Source organism: Aquarana catesbeiana, linkage group LG03 (assembly GCF_042186555.1).
Source record: "Aquarana catesbeiana isolate 2022-GZ linkage group LG03, ASM4218655v1, whole genome shotgun sequence".
NCBI lineage: Eukaryota > Metazoa > Chordata > Amphibia > Anura > Ranidae > Aquarana > Aquarana catesbeiana.
The window spans coordinates 741,949,853-741,973,579 of NC_133326.1; the positions used below are offsets into that span (position 1 = coordinate 741,949,853).

The 23,727-nt window shown below is 43.1% G+C and overlaps 1 protein-coding gene across 5 annotated transcripts in view; it reads left to right on the forward strand.

The window, feature by feature from the left end:
• LOC141133875 (NACHT, LRR and PYD domains-containing protein 12-like) overlaps positions 1-23,727 on the forward strand; it is a 981,044-nt gene that overhangs the window by 794,798 nt on the left and 162,519 nt on the right. For 4 of the 5 annotated variants that reach the window (XM_073623463.1, XM_073623462.1, XM_073623465.1 and 1 more), the window contains exon 4: positions 11,751-11,789. The exons of the other annotated variant lie outside the window; for it this stretch is intronic. In XM_073623463.1, coding sequence (XP_073479564.1) covers positions 11,751-11,789 — 39 coding nt within the window. The remainder of the gene's footprint in view (positions 1-11,750; positions 11,790-23,727) is intronic. 5 annotated transcript variants of the gene reach the window in all.

A 23,727-nucleotide genomic window follows, 5' to 3' on the forward strand; every position in this document is an offset into this window, starting at 1 on the left:
AACAGGGGCACAGACAGCAAAACAAATGTTACAGGCGTGTAACCCTTCCCTATGCTATCTACAAAACTTAAAAATAGATTTTTTGGCTGGAGCTACACTTAAAAAAAATACCTGTTCCGACTTACAAACAGGTTCAACTTAAGAACAAACCTAAAGTCCCTATCTTGTTTGTAACTTGGGGACCCCCTGTACTCTCTGAATTCTGTCTTTTAGACAGTTTTCTATCCATTTACAAACTGATATTTCCAAGCCTGTAGACTTTACCTTACACATGAGCCGCGTGTGGGGAACTGTGTCGAATGCTTTTGCAAAATCCAAGTATACCGAGTCCACCGCCACCCCTCTGTCCAAGTATACCACGTCCACCGCCATCCCTCTGTCCAAGGTTTTACTTACCTCTTCATAAAAAGAAATCAGGTTTGTCTGACAACTTCTGTCTTTCATGAATCCATGCTGTCTGTAGCTTAAAATGTTTTTTTCCAGCAAGAACTCGTCTATGTGGTCTTTTATCTTCCAGACTATAGACGTTAAACTAACAGGTCTATAGTTACTTGGTAAAGACTTTGATCACTTTTTAAATATAGGCACCACATTGGCCCTACGCCAATCCAGTGGTACTATTCCCGTCATTAATGAGTCCCTAAAAATTAGATACAATGGCTTTGAAACTACAGAGCTCAATTCTTTTAGGATCCGTGGGTGGATGCCATCAGGTCCAGGTGCTTTATCCACTTTTATTCTGTCTAAATAATTCTGGACCATATCACCTTTGAGCCATTGTGGATCATTCGGGGCTGTGTCACTACCACCCCCTTTATGGACATGAGCTCCCCCATGCTCCTTTGTATACACAGAGCTGAAGAAAGTATTTAATAAATTTGCCTTCTCTTTGTCCCCAGTCACCCCCTCTAGATTATTTTGTAAAGGGCCTACATGCTCAGACCTGACCTTTTTACTATTAATATATTTGAAGAATTTTTTGGGGTTTGTCCTACTATCTTTTGCAATCTGTCGTTGGTTTTGAATTTTTGCATCCTTGATTTCCTTTTTACATATTCTGTTAAATTCGTTGTAACATTTAAAACGACACTAGTGTTCCTTCATTTTTATATTTTTTAAAAGCTCTTTTTTTATTTATAACTTCTTTAACTTTGGCCGTGAGCCACATAGGTTTTGTTTTTAGCCTTTTAAACTTATTGCCCATGGGAATATACTTTGCAGTGAGGTCCCAAACAGTCTTTTTGAAGAATTCCCATTTCTATTCTGTGTTTATCAATGCAAATATTCCCTCCCAGTCTGGAAGACCAGTGGACCTAGTCTGCCGGAAAGTCCGTCGTGTGTAGGCAAGTCCGTCCATTCAGAAAGTCTGCCGGAAGCGCCCCCCACTCCAAAGCACCTTGTCCCCATGTTGACAAGGACAAGGGCCTCTTCCCGACGACCCTGGCCGTTTGTTGTCGGGGTCTGCGGGTGAGGGGCTTATCGTAATTTGGTAGCCCCTTTAATAAGGGGGCCCCGGATCCTGGCCCCCCACCCTATATGAATGAGTATGGGGTACATCGTACCCCTACCCATTCACCTGGAAAAAAGTGTAAAAAATAAAACACTACACAGTGTAAAGTAATTTATTAGGCAACTCCGGGGGTCTCTTTCTTCTTCTCTGCGCTCTCCGGCCTCTTCTCCGCGCTCTCTGGTGTCTTCCTGCTGAGGTCCTCCGCTATCTTCTGCTCTTTTGCCCGCTCTTTTGCTAGCAGTGGCCTGGTCTTCTCCGTCATCTTCTTCCCTCTGCTCTTCTTCTGATGTTGACACGACGCTCTCTCCCGCTGTAATGCCGGGTGCGCAGTGCACAACGACATATTGGCATGGGGCGTGGTCACCGGGTGATGTCACCTGGTGACCCATTTCCTTATGACCTCACCACCCGGGCCATAATAGGACGGTGACATCATAAGGGGGTGGGGTCACCTTATTAAAGGGGGCTCCCAAATTCCGATAAGCCCCTCGCCTGCAGACCCCGACAACAAACAGCCAGGGTTGTCGGGAAGAGGCCCTTGTCCTCATCAACATGGGGACAAGGTGCTTTGGGGTGGGGGGCACAGTGCCCTCCCTGCCCCGAAGCACCTACCCCCATGTTGAGGGCATGCGGCCAGGTATGGTTCAGGAGGGGGGTGCTCGCTCGTCCCCACCCCCTTTCCTGAACGGCCAGGCTGTGTGCTTGGATAAGGGTTTGGCACGGATTTTGGGGGGACCCCCATGCCATTTTTTTTGGAAAATGGGTTCCCCTCAAAATCCATACCAGACCAAAAGGTCTGGTATGGTCCAAGGAGGGAACCCCACACCAATTTTTTTTCCATTTTGGCGGGGGTTCCCCTTCATCCTCAGCACACAAGTCGCACCGCAAGTCGGATCATCATGATCCAACTTCTGGTGCGACTTCTATTCAAATCAATGGGCTCCCATAGGGAACCATTGATTTTGAATAGAGGCAGAGAAACGCGGCTAAAAGCTATCGCAGCTAAACGTGCATTAATGGCAATGCAAAACACTGATAAAATCGCATTTTTAAAACAGTGTTTTTCTGCCAGCAATCCGATGGTCAGAACGGCTTTATGAGCTACAGTGTGCATGGAGCCTTAGTTATTATTAATACAATCATAGCCACTTGTCTATTATACAGAACCTCCATATTTATAGCTGTATTCCTAGGAGACCCTCATGATTGTTGCTCAGGGTTCTGAGCCTTGTGCCTCATGCATCCACCTGAACCTCCATCAGAAAGAGGAGTCAAGGCTCCAGATTCTTGGTGTTTGCCTGTAATCCTGCATAGAGAATTGGGGGCTTTTCTGGTCCCCCCACCATGGTCACATGTCACTGCAATGTGCTGAGATGTTACCAGGCAGACAAAAACTCTCCCCATCACCTGGAGGAGGAGAGACTCCAATCTACAGAGGGTTGGTGGGATGATGGTGTCTGGGAGGATCTGCTACACTAATAACTCTCCTAGTTATTGCGGAGAGAAAAATGCATAAAAATGCATTTAATGGACGCCCCTTCGGACTTTTAAGGACAGGAAGAAATGTAAATGTAAAGAGAAGAAATGAGTATAAAAGGCAAAAAGATGCCAACTTTATTAGTATACAAAAATCTAAAATTGTAGAAACATTTTTTTTTTTTTGGGGATCAAGTACAATACAGGGGTAAATCAATGATAAACATAGAAGTTTGTTACACATATATATGTATCACCCAAAGCCGGTAATCCAAAGTCTTGCTCAAGACGAGTTAAACTCAATTTGAATTGCACAGCTTCTATCCCGACATGTTTCGGAAAATCGCATTGAAGTGTACTTTTCCTTCTTCAGGGGAATATTATAGAGGGGTGTACTATTGTTGTATCTTTAACACAAATGTATACATGAATAAAATTTGTTATAATATAGGCATCAACAGTATAGTTTGGAGCCTGAAAATATCAAAAAAAGGATAGTGTGAAATACTTACATATATGTTATTGACTCATTAAACGCACAGAAGATAAAAACAGAGAGGGGAAGGAGATACACGCTGGCTGCGTAGAACCTGAAACACGGCGTGGAGATTTACCGTGTAGCCATGGGCTGGGAAGGCGGGATGCATTCACAAGGGACGCCTGGTATCACAGCGGCAAAAAAGTATAGCCACTGTGAGGGTAATAAAAATAGAGGGGGTATTAAGGTTCACATAGTGATAAGTGAAGTGAAAAGTAAATAGGTAAATAAGGGGTTAATGGTGAAACCAGATGAACACAGGGACAGAAGTATGTCCATGTGGTAGTTAATGTAAAAATGAAGTTTACATATTAAGGTTCACATAGTAAGAAATGGAGTAAAAAAGAAGTAGATAAATAGAGAGTTAAAGGTGAGGCCAGATGAACACAAGGACAGGAAATATGTCCAATGTGGAGGCTAATATGAAGATGAGGTTTCCATTTAACCACTTGACGACCGCCTCACGCCGATGTACGTCGGCAAAGCGGCACGGACAGGCAAAATCACGTACATGGTACGTGATTTGCCTTCCGCGGGTGGGGGGTCCGATCGGACCCCCCCGGTGCCCGAGGCGGTCGTCTTTTGTCCAGCGGCGATCAGAGGTGAGGGGGAGACCATCCGTTCGTGGCCCCCCCCTCGCGATCGCCGCAGGCCAATCTAATCATTCCTTTGCTGCTGTATGCTAAACAGCAGCAAAGGAAATGATGTCATCTCTCCTCGGCTCGGTAATTTCCTTTCCGGCCCGAGGAGAGAAGACATGTGAGTGAGTGCACAACACTACACACACACAGTAGAACATGCCAGGCACACTAAACACCCTGATCCCCCCCCCGATCGCCCCCCGATCCCCCCCAATCACCCCCCCCTGTCACAAACTGACACCAGCAGTTTTTTTTTTTTTTTTTTGTTTTGTTTTTTTCTGATTACTGCATAGTGTCAGTTTGTGACAGTTACAGTGTTGGGACAGTTACTGTTACCCCCCTTTAGGTCTAGGGTACCCCCCTAACCAAGTTTTAACCCCTTGATCACCCCCTGTCACCAGTGTCACTAAGCGATCATTTTTCTGATCGCTGTATTAGTGTCGCTGGTGACGCTAGTTAGGGAGGTAAATATTTAGGTTCGCCGTCAGCGTTTTATAGCGACAGGGACTCCCATATACTATCTAATAAATGTTTTCACCCCTTGATTGCCCCCTAGTTAACCCTTTCACCACTGATCACCATATAAGTGTTACGGGTGACGCTGGTTAGTTCGTTTATTTTTTATAGTGTCTGGGCACCCGCCATTTATTACCGAATAAAGGTTTAGCCCCCTGATCGCCCGGCGGTGATATGCGTCGCCCCAGGCAGCGTCAGATTAGCGCCAGTACCGCTAACACCCACGCACGCACCGTACACCTCCCTTAGTGGTATAGTATCTGAACGCATCAATATCTGATCCGATCAGATCTATACTGGCGTCCCCAGCAGTTTAGGGTTCCCAAAAACGCAGTGTTAGCGGGATCAGCCCAGATACCTGCTAGCACCTGCGTTTTGCCCCTCCGCCCAGCCCACCCAAGTGCAGTATCGATCGATCACTATCACTTACAAAACACTAAACGCATAACTGCAGCGTTCGCAGAGTCAGGCCTGATCCCTGCGATCGCTAACAGTTTTTTTGGTAGTATTTTGGTGAAATGGCAAGCACCAGCCCTAGGCAGCGTCAGGTTAGCGCCAGTACCGCTAACACCCACGCACGCACCGTACACCTCCCTTAGTGGTATAGTATCTGAACGCATCAATATCTGATCCGATCAGATCTATACTAGCATCCCCAGCAGTTTAGGGTTCTCACAAACACAGTGTTAGTGGGATCAGCCCAGATACCTGCTAGCACCTGCGTTTTGCCCCTCCGCCCGGCCCAGCCCACCCAAGTGCAGTATCGATCGATCACTGACACTTACAAAAGACTAAACGCATAACTGCAGCGTTCGCAGAGTCAGGCCTGATCCCTGCGATCGCCAACAGATTTTTTGGTAGCGTTTTGGTGAACTGGCAAGCACCAGTGGCCTAGTACACCCCGGTCGTAGTCAAACCAGCACTGCAGTAACACTTGGTGACGTGGCGAGTCCCATAAGTGCAGTTCAAGCTGGTGAGGTGGCAAGCACAAGTAGTGTCCCGCTGCCACCAAGAAGACAAACACAGGCCCGTCGTGCCCATAGTGCCCTTCCTGCTGCATTCGCCAATCCTAATTGGGAACCCACCGCTTCTGCAGCGCCCGTACTTCCCCCATTCACATCCCCAACCAAATGCAGTCGGCTGCATGAGAGGCATTTTCTTTATGTCCTCCCGAGTACCCCTACCCAACGAACCCCCAAAAAAGATGTCGTGTCTGCAGCAAGCACGGATATAGGCGTGACACCCGCTATTATTGTCCCTCCTGTCCTGACAATCCTGGTCTTTGCATTGGTGAATGTTTTGAACGCTACCATGCACTAGTTGAGTATTAGCGTAGCGTACAGCATTGCTCAGACTAGGCACACTTTCACAGGGTCTCCCAAGATGCCATCGCATTTTGAGAGACCCGAACCTGGAACCAGTTACAGTTATAAAAGTTACAGTTACAAAAAAAGTGTAAAAAAAAAAAAAATATATAAAATAAAAAAAAATAGTTGTTGTTTTATTGTTCTCTCTCTCTCTATTCTCTCTATTGTTCTGCTCTTTTTTACTGTATTCTATTCTGCAATGTTTTATTGTTATTATGTTTTATCATGTTTGCTTTTCAGGTATGCAATTTTTTGTACTTTACCGTTTACTGTGCTTTATTGTTAACCATTTTTTTGTCTTCAGGTACGCCATTCACGACTTTGAGTGGTTATACCAGAATGATGCCTGCAGGTTTAGGTATCATCTTGGTATCATTCTTTTTAGCCAGCGGTCGGCTTTCATGTAAAAGCAATCCTGGCGGCTAATTAGCCTCTAGACTGCTTTTACAAGCCGTGGGAGGGAATGCCCCCCCCCCACCGTCTTCCGTGTTTTTCTCTGGCTCTCCTGTCTCAACAGGGAACCTGAGAATGCAGCCGGTGATTCAGCCAGCTGACCATAGAGCTGATCAGGGACCAGAGTGGCTCCAAACATCTCTATGGCCTAAGAAACCGGAAGCTACGAGCATTTTATGACTTAGATTTCGCCGGATGTAAATAGCGCCATTGGGAAATTGGGAAAGCATTTTATCACACCGATCTTGGTGTGGTCAGATGCTTTGAGGGCAGAGGAGAGATCTAGGGTCTAATAGACCCCAATTTTTTCAAAAAAGATTACCTGTCACTACCTATTGCTATCATAGGGGATATTTACATTCCCTGAGATAACAATAAAAATGATTTAAAAAAAAAATAAAAATGAAAGGAACAGTTTAAAAATAAGATAAAAAAGCAAAAAAATAATAAAGAAAAAAAAAAAAAAAAAAAAAAAGCACCCCTGTCGCCCCCTGCTCTCGCGCTAAGGCGAACGCAAGCGGCGGTCTGTCGTCAAACGTAAACAGCAATTGCACCATGCATGTGAGGTATCGCCGCGAAGGTCAGATCGAGGGCAGTAATTTTTGCAGTAGACCTCCTCTGTAAATATAAAGTGGTAACCTGTAAAGGCTTTTAAAAGCTTTTAAAAATGTATTTATTTTGTTGCCACTGCACGTTTGTGCGCAATTGTAAAGCATGTCATGTTTGGTATCCATGTACTCGGCCTAAGATCATCTTTTTTATTTCATCAAACATTTGGGCAATATAGTGTGTTTTAGTGCATTCAAATTTAAAAAAGTGTGTTTTTTCCCCAAAAAATGCGTTTGAAAAATCGCTGCGCAAATACTGTGTGAAAAAAAAAAATGAAACACCCACCATTTTAATCTGTAGGGCATTTGCTTTAAAAAAATATATAATGTTTGGGGGTTCAAAGTGATTTTCTTGCAGAAAAAAAAACTTTTTCATGTAAACAATAAGTGTCAGAAAGGGCTTTGTCTTCAAGTGGTTAGAAGAGTGGGTGATGTGTGACATAAGCTTCTAAATGTTGTGCATAAAATGCCAGGACAGTTCAAACCCCCCCAAATGACCCCATTTTGGAAAGTAGACACCCCAAGCTATTTGCTGAGAGGCATGTCGAGTCCATGGAATATTTTATATTGCGACACAAGTTGCGGGAAAGAGACAAATTTTTTTTTTTTTGCACAAAGTTGTCACTAAATGATATATTGCTCAAACATGCCATGGGAATATGTGAAATTACACCCCAAAATACATTCTGTTGCTTCTCCTGAGTACGGGGATACCACATGTGTGAGACTTCAGCACCGCCTTCAGCACCGCCTTCAGGCTTTCTAAGGGCGTGAATTTTTGATTTCTCTCTTGACTGCTTATCACAGTTTCGGAGGCCATGGAATGCTCAGGTGGCACAAAACCCCCCCAAATGACCCCATTTTGGAAAGTAGACACCCCAAGCTATTTGATGAGAGGTATAGTGAGTATTTTGCAGACCTCACTTTTTGTCACAAAGTTTTGAAAATTGAAAAAAGAAAAAAAAAAGTTTTTTCTTGTCTTTCTTCATTTTCAAAAACAAATGAGAGCTGCAAAATACTCACCATGCCTCTCAGCAAATAGCTTGGGGTGTCTACTTTCCAAAATGGGGTCATTTGGGGGGGTTTTGTGCCACCTGGGCATTCCATGGCCTCCGAAACTGTGATAGGCAGTGAAGAGTGAAATCAAAAATTTTCACCCTTAGAAATCCTGAAGGCGGTGCTTGGTTTTCGGGGTCCCGTGCACGGCTAGGCTCCCAAAAAGTCCCACACATGTGGTATCCCCATACTCAGGAGAAGCAGCTAAATGTATTTTGGGGTGCAATTCCACATATGCCCATGACCTGTGTGAGCAATATATCATTTAGTGACAACTTTGTGCAAAAAAAAAATAAAAAAATAAAAAAGTGTCACTTTCCCGCAACTTGTGTCAAAATATAAAATATTCCATGGACTCAATATGCCTCTCAGCAAATAGCTTGGGGTGTCTACTTTCCAAAATGGGGTCATTTGGGGGGGGTTTTGTGCCACCTGGGCATTCCATGGCCTCCGAAACTGTGATAGGCAGTAAAGAGTGAAATCATAAATTTACACCCTTAGAAATCCTGAAGGCGGTGATTGGTTTCGGGGTCCTGTACGCGGCTAGGCTCCCAAAAAGTCCCACACATGTGGTATCTCCATATTCAGGAGAAGCAGCAGAATGTATTTTGGGGTGCAATTCCACATAGGCCCATGGCCTGTGTGAGCAATATATCATTTAGTGACAACTTTTTGTAAATATTTTTTTTTTTTTTTTTTGTCATTATTCAATCACTTGGGACAAAAAAAATAAATATTCAATGGGTTCAACATGCCTCTCAGCAATTTCCTTGGGGTGTCTACTTTCCAAAATGGGGTCATTTGTGGGGGGGGGTTGTACTGCCCTGCCATTTTAGCACCTCAAGAAATGACATAGGCAGTCATAAACTAAAAGCTGTGTAAATTACAGAAAATGTACCCTAGTTTGTAGACGCTATAACTTTTGCGCAAACCAATAAATATACGCTTATTGACATTTTTTTTACCAAAGACATGTGGCCGAATACATTTTGGCCTAAATGTATGACTAAAATTGAGTTTATTGGATTTTTTTATAACAAAAAGTAGAAAATATCATTTTTTTTCAAAATTTTCTGTCTTTTTCCATTTATAGCGCAAAAAATAAAAACCGCAGAGGTGATCAAATACCATCAAAAGAAAGCTCTATTTGTGGAAAGAAAAGGACGCAAATTTCGTTTGGGTACAGCATTGCATGACCGCGCAATTAGCAGTTAAAGCGACGCAGTGCCAAATTGAAAAAAGACCTCTGGTCCTTAGGCAGCATAATGGTCCGGGGCTCAAGTGGTTAACATATAAAGCATGGATGGCGTCCAAGCTGCAGCCGATGAACTGACACTGGATAACCAGATGTCAGTTTAAATGTACCTGCTTAGATTGGTGAGAATCAATCGTGTGGTACGCTCCGCCAAATCAGCTGTATGTGATACAGCTGATTGTGGAGATCAGAGCATCCCTCTGACGTAGGGGCGCGTGGTGTAGCCACGCCCCAAGGGGCGTGATGACGTCACGTGTCTCCGCGTCACCGGTGGAGAAAGAAAAGCGCCCGCCGCTCGTCTATCAGACGGCGGCGGGTGCGCACATAGACTCCAATGGAGACAGCATAGCAGGACATGGACAGAATGTCCAGTGCCTGCCCTGCTCCAGTGGAGCCTCCCAGCCGGGTGTCTGCATGCCCTGACACAGCCCGGGGCGGAGCTGGGAAGCCACCCAGTGGTAGAGAGGAAATAGGCAGCCAGTGTGCTTACAGGCAAAAAAGGGGGAATGTATAAACATGAAAAATAATAAAAAGAAAGAAAAAGAAATCACATACATATGTGAACATGTATATACTGTGAAATAAGCATCTCAGGTGTTTCAAAAGGGTACTGTAAATAAATGAGATAAAGTTATTATCGAACAAAATGATATGCAAACATTGTTATTATTGGTTTGGACAAGAAATCTTGGGCAAATTGAACAGGAAAGATAAGAAGCTCAAACATAAATATACATTTAAAAAAAAAAAGGAATACATGTTAGAAGACAGAAATCCCAGGAAGCTTGACACTGGGTTTCTTTTGGAATGTGTATATATAGAGAGGTAAGTACAAAAAAAACACTCCTCGAAAGAGGATATTCTAACTCTAGCCTTAAAAAGGCGTATAAAAAACTATTGGGCAATCACGCTGTGACCTACTTAATACAAAAAAAAATCCCTCTACCGATAATATCACTAGGATCATTACTACCTATACAACAAAACACAAACAATTAAAACGTATTCTCAACAAATACTGGCATTTACTCACTACAGACCCTTTACTTTCCCTTTGTGCCAGATACTCCTGCTGTTACATATAGGAGGGCCCCCTCTGTAGGTGACAGATTAGTCACAAGTGAATACAGATCCTACAGAGGCGATCCCTGTAAAACTATGGGCACCTTCCCATGTGGAGGGTGCCCATACTGTCAATACATGGATAGGCGACACAATATACTCCTACCAAATGGACAGCACTTTCGCCCCAAGCACTACATCAATTGCAAGACTCCCGCCGTAGTATACCTACTCACTTGTGAGTGTGGTTGCTGCTACGTCGGGAAGACAATTAATGAGTTTTGGAGGAGAATTTACCAGCACATATCAACAATTCGCAAACGGGACCCTGAGGTACCTATCGGTTGACATATGGCCTTGGCACATCCAGATTCTCTTTCCAGGATCCTTTTCCTGGATCTGGATCGCATCCACCTTCACTCCAGGGGAGGCGACTTTAACAAACGCCTCCTCCAATGTGAGTTACGCTGGATATTCAACTTACAGGCCACTGCCCCACCTGGGTTAAATGAAGCGTTTAACTTTCGTTCATTTCTTCCAGGGTTCACCTCTGGGGTCTGTGATCTGAATCTCTAAACGCTTTATTTATTTATTTACTACCACCCAATATAATGTTACTGTTTTTTTTTTTGTACTTACCTCTCTATATATACACATTCCAAAAGAAACCCAGTGTCAAGCTTCCTGGGATTTCTGTCTTCTAACATGTATTCCTTTTTTTTAAATGTATATTTATGTTTGAGCTTCTTATCTTTCCTGTTCAATTTGCCCAAGATTTCTTGTCCAAACCAATAATAACAATGTTTGCATATCATTTTGTTCGATAATAACTTTATCTCATTTATTTACAGTACCCTTTTGAAACACCTGAGATGCTTATTTCACAGTGTATACATGTTCACATATGTATGTGATTTCTTTTTCTTTCTTTTTATTATTTTTCATGTTTATATATTCCCCCTTTTTTGCCTGTAAGCACACTGGCTGCCTATTTCCTCTCTACCTCTCTACAATTTTAGATTTTTGTATAATAATAAAGTTGGCATCTTTTTGCCTTTTATACTCATTTACTCTCTTTACATTTACATTTCTTCCTGTCCTTAAAAGTCCATTTTTATGCATTTTTCTCTCCGCAATGCTATTTAGGATGTTGGCAGGCTAGCACACCACCCAATTATTAATTACATGTTTTGTTAACTCTCCTAGTTATTATTTCATACATTTCAGAGGTTTGTCAGGACTAATCACTTCCCTAATCTTATTTCCAGCCAAATGGAAGAAGACGACACATGACAACAGATTATCAGGTTAGTAGGACATCCACATTTCATATGAAATCTCTTCTGGATAAACATTTTGTTTTTATTGTAGTCTGGATCAGTGGTGGAACTCCCAGGGTCACAAAGGTTGCACTTGAGACCGGGCCCTGGCATTCTGCCACTGTAGGGGGCCCAAGATGGCAGGAAGGGGGCCCACTGCAGAACATTTTTTTTTGTTGCTGTGACTTTAGTCACATTTATTAGGACAGCACCCATTGAAATGAATGTGTTTTGGACTTGTCATGCGGCTTTGTGTTGAAAGTCACATGATAAGTTGCAGCAGTCTGAACCAGGCCTTATAAAGGGCCCCACTACAGGAACAAGCGGAAAGGGCCATGGGCTGAAGAAAGGGCCCCTGCCTCAGAGAGATGAGCCCCAGCCTTGGAGGGAAGGGCCCTGGGACCAGAGGATAGGGCCTGGGACTGATGGACAGGGCCCCAGCAGTACAGGGGGTGCCCTTCATGGTTCCTTGCACCGGAGCCCTGTAGGTTCTATTTATGCCTATGAAAAAAGAGAAGAAGTTGGGACTTTGCATGAAGCATGCGGATTTGGAGGCAAAAATGAGCTACATGAGTCTGATAATGTTGAATTTATTAAATATTACACAGTAAAATGCATCAAAAGCAGTGGTCCATCATCCATCATGATTGATTGATTCATACATTAACATATTACACATAAACGATGATGTTCAAGTAAATTGGGTAAAACAGTATATACAGAATATATTACAAAACTGCAAGTGAGAATGGTGCTGCGCTAATCCCAAATGATGATTATAAGTAGAGTAAAAATAAACATAAACAGCGTGCTGCAGTGCTCACAATATAAATGTATAACCAGCTAGCCTAGAAAGCACCGGCATAGGGTATATTGCTAGTGAGTGTGGTAATATAAGATATATACAGTGATATAGAATAAAAATGTTCTCAAAACGTGAATAATCTGTAAAACCAAACCTATGTATATGAATAAAATACAGTACACATCATCATGAACAATAAACATGCAGTGTCACACAAACGTGCATCTACAGGTGTATGGATAACCCAATAAACGGCATAAATAATATAAAAATATAAAAAAAAGTTACAGTGTTACACTGTACGTCCAGAGGGATCATGGAATGTACTAAATGATCTAAAGTGTCCTGTGCAAAACAAATACGTGGTCGACCCGTAACACACATATATAACAAATATAGTCCAGAAAAAGTGACTTATACAACAAATAAATAAAGGTATACAGAAAGCTCATCAGTCCTTAAAGTGCCAATCCGTGAATCAGTGCAAACAGCAAAGCTTTTCTTCATAGACCAATCAATTGACTAGGTGGAAGTGGTGAGGTGTGTAGACCAGAAAGGGTTACTGGATCCTCTCCATGCAGCAACCCTACACTAGAGGGTAGTGGCCCCTTACCTCATTACACTGAGGTTACAGCATAAGTAGAACACCACTCAAGACAGCTTCTCTGGGAGTTGGTCCTGGGTCCTGGGCAGGGTCTCTAAATGACTGAGATCCTCAAGGAGCAGGGCAGACAAAGAAGGAAGGGGATGCCATATAGTGTAGTATTTTTTTAAAAACAGGTATGCTTTATTAGTAAAAATCGTACTCACACAATGTATGACACACAGCGCATTTATCCAACGAGCAGCGAGCTCGTACGCTTCTGTCACTGGATGGTGCCTGTCCTGTCCCTACGCGTGGCATCACGGGTCACGTGACTTCATCAGGTGATGCTAGGGGGCACACGCAGTTGTCTTTAAATAGGCAGGTTTAAGTGGATATGCGGCGGCCATTTTTTCGAAGTTCAATGGGAAAACGCCATAGCAGCCATTTTCCCAGGGTTGTATGGGGGCGGCCATTTTCATGGTTATCTGGAATCTGATACAGACGTCAGTAGGGCTGGGAACGATCTCTGATAAATATCAGAAACGTTGACATGTTGGGAAGAGCTACAAATAAAAATATATGTCTGGCTAATAAGAGAGGGGAGACCTGAGTAGTAGTCAGCTCATCCCAATGGTCATTAAAAGTCAGACAGTGGAAGCTGATGTTTTAATACTAGCGGACCTTAGAGAGCCCATAGGATGTGTTTAAATATAAAGGAACGAATGCATTATAAGCCTGGATGGGATAGGACCTTTCACTAGTATTGGCGTAGTACACATAAACATATACTGTAAAAGTATTCTTCCTGGGGCCTATCATATTCACCCCAACACAATAAAAAATGTATATAAAATTATTATTATAAAACGCCCAAAGAGATTAAAATATTAAAAACATAATGTTTCTACAGCAAATGACATTAAGGGTGTACATAGTAATAATCATTTAAAACGTCCGGAGAGATCTACAGATACTACATAGAAACGCATAGTGTTACTGCAAAAATGACAGTCAGTACTATATATAATAAAAAGGGGAGGAATGACAGTCAGTGCTATAAATAATATGGAGGAGGGAGGGGGAGGGGGGGGAAGCAGAGGGGGAAAGAGAGGGGTGGGGGGGGCAGGGGGGGAATTTGAAGAGGGGAAGGGGATGCTGGAGGCTGGGGCTACTGACTGTAGCTCCATGTTGGGTCCCAATGGACAACGTAGACATAAACTGGAAAATTTAGTGTAAAGGGAAATATAGAATCCTACAGGGATAGTGGATTATGGACTAGTCATTGGGACTAACGTGTAGGTTATAAGACGTACTTTAAAAATCACTAAGGAAACAATTCAGGTCAAATTCAATGTTTAGGCCTCGTGGTGCAAATGTATCTAGCGTGAATATCCATCTGGATTCAGCCTGACTGAGCGTCCTGACCTTATGTCTCCCCCGCCAGTGTCTAATATACGGTTCAATCCCCCAAAATTTAAGGTGAGTGGGGTCCTTGTTATGGTATAGTAAGAAATGTTTGGCATAGCATAGCCATTCAGGATGTTCTTGACATGCTCTTTAATCCGCACCCTAGGTGGTCTTTTTGTCCGGCCAACATACTGAAGCCCACAGCTACATTCTAGGGCATATACAGCCCCTTCAGTATTGCAACAAATAAAGTTTTTCACCTCATATGTGTCTCCCGTACTCGTCGATGTAAACTGGAATTTTCTTTCATTTGGCCTTCTTGTTTTTAGACATGCAAAGCACCTCTTGCATGGAAAGAAGCCTTTACCCATAAAGAAGGTGCAGGTCTTCTTCGGTGGATCTAGTACACTCTTTACCACTCTGTCACGAATGGTTGGTGCTCTTTTGTATATGAATCGCGGAGTCACAGATAGGGATTCTTGCCGTTGTTTATCTGCTAACAATATGTGCCAATGGCGTTTGATAATCTTTTCGATTTTTTTGTGCTGTGCACTGAAATCTAGGATTACCGGTGTTCCCCCTAGTGGCTGTTTGGATTTGTTAGTGTCCTTAATTAATGCGTTCCGATCCAGTGCACAGACCTCTTCTACTTTCTTATCGATAAACTGGCGGTCATACCCTTTATTGGAAAATCTAAGTGCTATCTTCTCTGCTTGATCCAGGAAAGTATTCAGATGCGTACAGTTCCGTCTTAGCCATACGAATTGGCCCTTACGTACCTTGAACAGCCAATTCTTGTGATGACAACTCTCGATGGGGAGGTAGCTATTCCTGTCAACGTTTTTGAAGTGAGTTTGTGATTTAAGCATGGAATTTTCTTGTATAATTTCTAAATCCAAAAACGTTACTTTGCTGTCACTAATATCCCAAGTCAGTACTATATTTTTGTTATTTATATTGAGTTTTTCAAGAAAACAGGTAAGCTGGTCTCTATCCCCTTTCCATAAAATAAAAATGTCATCAATATATCTTTTATATGTCACTAGTTCTTCTGGCATATTCATAAAAACATTTTCTTCCTCCCACTGGGCCATAAATAATCCGGCTATACTAGGGCAAATTTGGCTCCCATTGCAACTCCAGTGTGTTGGTGATAGTACTTACTATTGTACCAAAAATAATTGTTCTTTAAATTAAAATCGATACATTAAATTAAGAACTTCCTCTGCATACACTGTAATTAGGTGTGTTTCCTCAAACCCCATTTTGCTGCTTCACACGCTGGGTGATGAGGTATTATAGTATATAGTGAGGCAACATCTGCAGTGGCCATAATCCATGGGCCTTCTTCTTTCGGGATGTTCTCTAGAATGTGCAGCATTTGTTTCGTATTCCTCAAATATGCTTGTGTACTTTGTACAGCCGGTTGTAAGAATACATCGATATATTGGCCTAATCTGGAAGTTAGTGAATCGATGCCATTCACTATTGGTCTCGGTGGTGGATTGGTACTCTCTTTGTGAATCTTCGGTAGTGAATAGATGATGGATTTACGGCAAGACTCCGGAACTAAAAATCTGGCTTCTTTTTTGTTGAGTATGTTTTTCTTTACTCCAAGGAACACAATCTGTTCGAGTGCCTTCCTGCACTTATACATCGGGTTACTTAATAATCTCGTATAGGTATTTTCATCACTTAGCATCTCTATCATAGTGTGGTGGTATTGTTCCTTTGAGAGCACAACAATACCACCTCCCTTATCGGCTGGCCGGATAACCAAATCTTTCCTTCTTGTTAGTTTACGAATGCCACTTTTAATATAGTTGGGGTCCTCCTTCTTCTTAATTTTGAGATCTTTAATGTCTTCTAAAACCACTTTTTTAAAAACTTTGATATATTTATTGTCTTTAATGGGCGGATTAAAAACGGATTTGTTCCTCAGTGTGCTATGTATAACACCATTCTCTTCAACAGTCGGGTATTTGTGTCTAGTGGGATTGCTTGCAATATATTTCTGAATGTTTAGTTTCCTTGTGAATTTTTGAATTCCAATATAGGTCTGGAATGTATCCAAGTTATCTAGAACACCAATCTCTTCATGTGTGAGTTCCTGCCCACTTAAGTTGAAAATGCCCTCTCCCTTTGTTCCTTTTTCTTTTGTTCTCTTTTTCCTGATCTTCGTCCTCTCTTCTTACTGGGCTTTTTCTGGAAATCCTGGTTTCGTCTATCTGTCTCAGTGGGTGGTCTTCCCTGCCCCTGTCTAAAAAAGGCCTACTATAGGCTTGATCTCCATACTGTGAAGGGTAGTGTCTTTGTCTGTTCTCTTCATCTCTGTTCGTTAATGGGGCATAGTAATTGTATATCGGTATAGGGCTACGTTCATTCTGTTGGTTATTTCTTTGTTGAGGGCCTCTCCTTTCCCCGTATCCATATTCATGGGCAGGGCTTCTGCCTCTTGACCAGTGCTGTTCGTATGGTGGTTCCCTATTTTCCCTATACTCATAGGTGGGTCTTCTTTGATCCCTGGGTCCTTGTGGTGGCCCTCTATACTCTCTCTGGTCATAGGGTGGTTTGTGCCAGTTGTTCCCATTATAGGGTTTCCTATTATTTTTCCAATATGGGTTTCTACCTCCATTTTGTGGTGTTCGATTTGGTTGAGGTCTTCTGTCCGTTCAGTGGGGAGTGTATGGTTGATAATATGTATTCCTCCCGTCATAGTCTTGGTATCTAGGGATAGTAGCTCCATTCCTTTCTCTTGGGTCCTGGTAACTTCTAATCTGGGTGTTGGATGGTTCGCTGGTCTGGTGTGGATCAACTCTCACCATTTTCTCTGGTGTAGAGTAGGTGGATAGATTGTCCCCTCTCCCTAATTGGCTCTGCCACTTAAATACCTGATCATTCCTAAAATCTTTTGTGTCCCTACTATACTTCTTGCTTTTCCTCTGCTGGACTTCTTTATCCTTTTTAATGAGATCTTTATTCAGCTGTGTAGTTAACGTTTTAAATCCAGTTGTTTCTTTGTACACTTCCATTTCCTCCTTTAGTTCAGTGATATTCTGGTCTATTATTTTGCTTTTTCTTCTTTTCCTCTCTAGTAGGAAGCGCAATAATTCCAATCCTTTATCGTTGAAGAATTTAAACCATTCCTCATTAGACTCTTGGTCTGTGAGGCCATCATTCGGGAGTACGTCCCATCTTAATCTTCTCGGGACTAAACTCTCTTTCAAGTATGTTTCAAAGGTGCAGATGTCCCACCAAAGGCTCACCTTTTTTTTCCATATTATGCCCCAGCCTCCTCATTAAACTTTCTAAGTCCAATTTTTTTTCTGATGGCATTAAGCACTTCTTCAAGATTCACTTTCCTTTTTTCCATATAGGTAAACACATCCATGATTGCAGCAGGAATGAGTTTCGTGGATAAATAGACAATCTGAAGTATTTTATTCCCGTGCTACCATGTAAGTGCTAGCAAGGGAAAAGCTGCTTGCACCGAATAGGGTCCTAAATGGCCCCTATTAGAGTAATATAATAGCAAGTGAGAATGGTGCTGCGCTAATCCCAAATGATGATTATAAGTAGAGTAAAAATAAACAAAAACAGCGTGCTGTTCTCTGCTTCCCCCCCCCTCCCCCTCCCTCCTCCATTTTATTTATAGCACTGATTGTCATTCCTCCCCTTTTTATTATATATAGTACTGACTGTCATTTTTGCAGTAACACTATGCGTTTCTTTTTTTTGTTTAATACATTTTTATTAAGGAAAAATATAACAATTATAACACAAAACAGATAGCACTTCTATTTTTTCAACAACAAAGGATACAGTACTCATAGAATCCACAAATTAGAAAATTATAGTAGGTACATCCAGGAAGATACATAGAGTCAGCTAAACAGCTAATTGGATAAAGGATGTGAACTAGGTGAGCACTATAATCTAAATATAATTTAAATAGAAAATATTGCTTTAGTTTAACCACTTGCCGACCGCCGCACGACGATGTACGTCGACAGAGCGGCACGGGCAGGCAAAAGGGCTTACCTGTACGTCCCTGCCTGCCCGCGGGTGGGGGGTCCGATCGGACCCCCCCCCGGTGCCTGCGGCGGTCGGCAAATGTCCCCCGGCGATCGGAGGTGAGGGGGAGGCCATCCATTCGTGGCCCCCCCCTCGCGATCGCTCCCAGCCAATGGGATCATTTCCCTGCCTCTGTATTGTACACAGAGGCAGAGGAAATGATGTCATCTCTCCTCGGCTCGGTATTTTCCGTTCCGGGCCGAGGAGAGAAGACTGAACTGTGAGTGCACAACACAAACACACACAGTAGAACATGCCAGGCACACAAAACACCCCGATCCCCCCCCCCGATCGCCCCCCGATCCCCCCCCGATCACCCCCCCCTGTCACAAACTGACACCAAGCAGGTTTTTTTTTTTTTTTTTTTTTTTTTTTTTCTGATTACTGCATAGTGTCAGTTTGTGACAGTTAGCAGTGGTAGGACAGTTAGTATTACCCCCCTGTAGGTCTAGGGTACCCCCCTAACCCCCCTAATAAAGTTTTAACCCCTTGATCACCCCCGTCACCAGTGTTGCTAAGCGATCATTTTTCTGATCGCTGTATTAGTGTCGCTGGTGACGCTAGTTAGGGAGGTAAATATTTAGGTTCACCGTCAGCGTTTTATAGCGTTGGGGACCCCCATATACTATCTAATAAATGTTTTAACCCCTTGATTGCCCCCTAGTTAACCCTTTCACCACTGATCACCGTATAAACGTTACGGTTGACGCTGGTTAGTTTGTTTATTTTTTATAGTGTCAGGGCACCCGCCGTTTATTACCGAATAAAGGTTTAGCCCCCTGATCGCCCGGCGGTGATATGCGTCGCCCCAGGCAGCGTCAGATTAGCGCCAGTACCGCTAACACCCATGCACGCAGCATACGCCTCCCTTAGTGGTATAGTATCTGATTGGATCAATATCTGATCCAATCAGATCTATACTAGCGTCCCCAGCAGTTTAGGGTTCCCGAAAACGCAGTGTTAGCGGGATCAGCCCAGATACCCGCTAGCACCTGCGTTTTGCCCCTCCGCCCGGCCCAGCCCACCCAAGTGCAGTATCGATCGATCACTGTCACTTACAAAACACTAAACGCATAACTGCAGCGTTCGCAGAGTCAGGCCTGATCCCTGCGATCGCTAACAGTTTTTTTGGTAGCGTTTTGGTGAACTGGTAAGCACCAGCCCCAGGCAGCGTCAGATTAGCGCCAGTACCGCTAACACCCACGCACGCACTGTACACCTCCCTTAGTGGTATAGTATCTGAACGGATCAATATCTGATCCGATCAGATCTATACTAGCGTCCCCAGCAGTTTAGGGTTCCCAAAAACGCAGTGTTAGTGGGATCAGCCCAGATACCTGCTAGCACCTGCGTTTTTCCCGTCCGCCCGGCCCAGCCCAGCCCACCCAAGTGCAGTATCGATCGATCACTGTCACTTACAAAACACTAACCGCATAACTGCAGCGTTCGCAGAGTCAGGCCTGATCCCTGCGATCGCTAACAGTTTTTTTGGTAGCGTTTTGGTGAACTGGCAAGCACCAGCCCCAGGCAGCGTCAGATTAGCGCCAGTACCGCTAACACCCACGCACGCACCGTACACCTCCCTTAGTGGTATAGTATCTGATCGGATCAATATCTGATCAGATCTATACTAGCGTCCCCAGCAGTTTAGGGTTCCCACAAACGCAGTGTTAGCGGGATCAGCCCAGATACCTGCTAGCACCTGCGTTTTGCCCCTCCGCCCGGCCCAGCCCAGCCCACGTGCAGTATCGATCGATCACTGTCACTTACAAAACACTAAACGCATAACTGCAGCGTTCGCAGAGTCAGGTCTGATCCCTGGGATCGCTAACAGTTTTTTTGGTAGCGTTTTGGTGAACTGGCAAGCACCAGCGGCGTAGTACACCCCGGTCGTAGTCAAACCAGCACTGCAGTAACACTTGGTGACGTGGCGAGTCCCAAAAGTGCAGTTCAAGCTGGTGAGGTGGCAAGCACAAGTAGTGTCCCGCTGCCACCAAAAAGACAAACACAGGCCCGTCGTGCCCATAATGCCCTTCCTGCTGCATTCGCCAATCCTAATTGGGAACCCACCGCTTCTGCAGCGCCCGTACTTCCCCCATTCACATCCCCAACCAAATGCAGTCGGCTGCATGAGAGGCATTTTTATGTCCTCCCGAGTACCCCTACCCAACGTACCACCCAAAATAGATGTTGTGTCTGCAGCAAGCGTGGATATAGACGTGACACCCACTATCATTGTCCCTCCTGTCCTGACAATCCTGGTCTTTGCATTGGTGAATGTTTTGAACGCTACCATGCACTAGTTGACTATTAGCGTAGGGTACAGCATTGCACAGACTAGGACACACTTTCACAGGGTCTCCCAAGATGCCATCGCATTTTGAGAGACCCGAACCTGGAACCGGTTACAGTTATAAAAGTTAGTTACAAAAAAAAGTGTAAAAAAAAAAAAAAAAAAAAACATACAAAAATATAAAAAAAAAAAAAAATAGTTGTCGTTTTATTGTTCTCTCTCTCTCTATTCTCTCTCTATTGTTCTGCTCTTTTTTACTGTATTCTATTCTGCAATGTTTTATTGTTATTGTTATTATGTTTTATCATGTTTGCTTTTCAGGTATGCAATTTTTTATACCTTACCGTTTACTGTGCTTTATTGTTAACCATTTTTTTGTCTTCAGGTACGCCATTCACGACTTTGAGTGGTTATACCAGAATGATGCCTGCAGGTTTAGGTATCATCTTGGTATCATTCTTTTCAGGCAGCGGTCGGCTTTCATGTAAAAGCAATCCTAGCGGCTAATTAGCCTCTAGACTGCTTTTACAAGCAGTGGGAGGGAATGCCCCCCCCCAACGTCTTCCGTGTTTTTCTCTGGCTCTCCTGTCTCAACAGGGAACCTGAGAATGCAGCCGGTGATTCAGCCAGCTGACCATAGAGCTGATCAGAGACCAGAGTGGCTCCAAACATCTCTATGGCCTAAGAAACCGGAAGCTACGAGCATTTTATGACTTAGATTTCGCCGGATGTAAACAGCGCCATTGGGAAATTGGGAAAGCATTTTATCACACCGATCTTGGTGTGGTCAGATGCTTTGAGGGCAGAGGAGAAATCTAGGGTCTAATAGACCCCAATTTTTGCAAAAAAGAGTACCTGTCACTACCTATTGCTATGATAGGGGATATTTACATTCCCTGAGATAACAATAAAAATGATTTAAAAAAAAAAAAATGAAAGGAACAGTTTAAAAATAAGATAAAAAAATAATAATAATAAAGAAAAAAAAAAAAAAAAAAAAAAAAAAGCACCCCTGTCCCCCCTGCTCTCGCACTAAGGCGAACGCAAGCGTCGGTCTGGCGTCAAATGTAAACAGCAATTGCACCATGCATGTGAGGTATCGCCGCAAAGGTCAGATCGAGGGCAGTAAGTTTAGCAGTAGACCTCCTCTGTAAATCTAAAGTGGTAACCTGTAAAGGCTTTTAAAGGCTTTTAAAAATGTATTTAGTTTGTCGCCACTGCACGTTTGTGCGCAATTTTAAAGCATGTCATGTTTGGTATCCATGTACTCGGCCTAAGATCATCTTTTTTATTTCATCAAACATTTGGGCAATATAGTGTGTTTTAGTGCATTAAAATGTAAAAAAGTGTGTTTTTTCCCCAAAAAATGCGTTTGAAAAATCGCTGCGCAAATACTGTGTGAAAAAAAAAATGAAACACCCACCATTTTAATCTGTAGGGCATTTGCTTTAAAAAAAATATATAATGTTTGGGGGTTCAAAGTAATTTTCTTGCAAAAAAAAATTATTTTTTTATGTAAACAATAAGTGTCAGAAAGGGCTTTGTCTTCAAGTGGTTAGAAGAGTGGGTGATGTGTGACATAAGCTTCTAGATGTTGTGCATAAAATGCCAGGACAGTTCAAAACCCCCCCAAATGACCCCATTTTGGAAAGTAGACACCCCAAGCTATTTGCTGAGAGTCATGTTGAGTCCATGGAATAATTTATATTGTGACACAAGTTGCGGGAAAGAGACAATTTTTTATTTTTATTTTTTTTTTTTTGCGCAAAGTTGTCACTAAATGATATATTGCTCAAACATGCCATGGGAATATGTGAAATTACAACCCAAAATAAATTCTGTTGCTTCTCCTGAGTGCGGGGATACCACATGTGTGAGACTTTTTGGGAGCCTAGCCGCGTACGGGACCCCGAAAACCAAGCACCGCCTTCAGGCTTTCTAAGGCCGTAAATTTTTGATTTCACTCTTCACTGCCTATCACAGTTTCGGAGGCCATGGAATGCCCAGGTGGCAAAAAAAAACCCCAAATGACCCCATTTTGGAAAGTAGACACCCCAAGCTATTTGATGAGAGGTATAGTGAGTATTTTGCAGACCTCACTTTTTGTCACAAAGTTTTGAAAATTGAAAAAAGAAAAAAAAAAAATTTTTTTCTCGTCTTTCTTTATTTTCAAAAACAAATGAGAGCTGCAAAATACTCACCATGCCTCTCAGCAAATAGCTTGGGGTGTCTACTTTCCAAAATGGGGTCATTTGGGGGGGGTTTGTGCCACCTGGGCATTCCATGGCCTCCGAAACTGTGATAGGCAGTGAGGAGTAAAATCAAAAATGTACGCCCTTAGAAATCCTGAAGGCGGTGATTGGTTTTCGGGGTCCTGTACGCGGCTAGGCTCCCAAAAAGTCCCACACATGTGGTATCCCCATACTCAGGAGAAGCAGCTAAATGTATTTTGGGGTGCAATTCCACATATGCCCATGGCCTGTGTGAGCAATATATAATTTAGTGACAACTTTGTGCAAAAAAAAAAAAAAAAAATTTGTCACTTTCCCGCAACTTGTGTCAAAATATAAAACATTCCATGGACTCAACATGCCTCAAAGCAAATAGCTTGGGGTGTCTACTTTCCAAAATGGGGTCATTTGGGGGGGTTTTATGTCATCTGGGCATTTTATGGCCTTCAAAACTGTGATAGGTAGTGAGGAGTAAAATCAATAATGTACGCCCTTAGAAATCCTGAAGGCAGTGATTGGTTTTCGGGGCC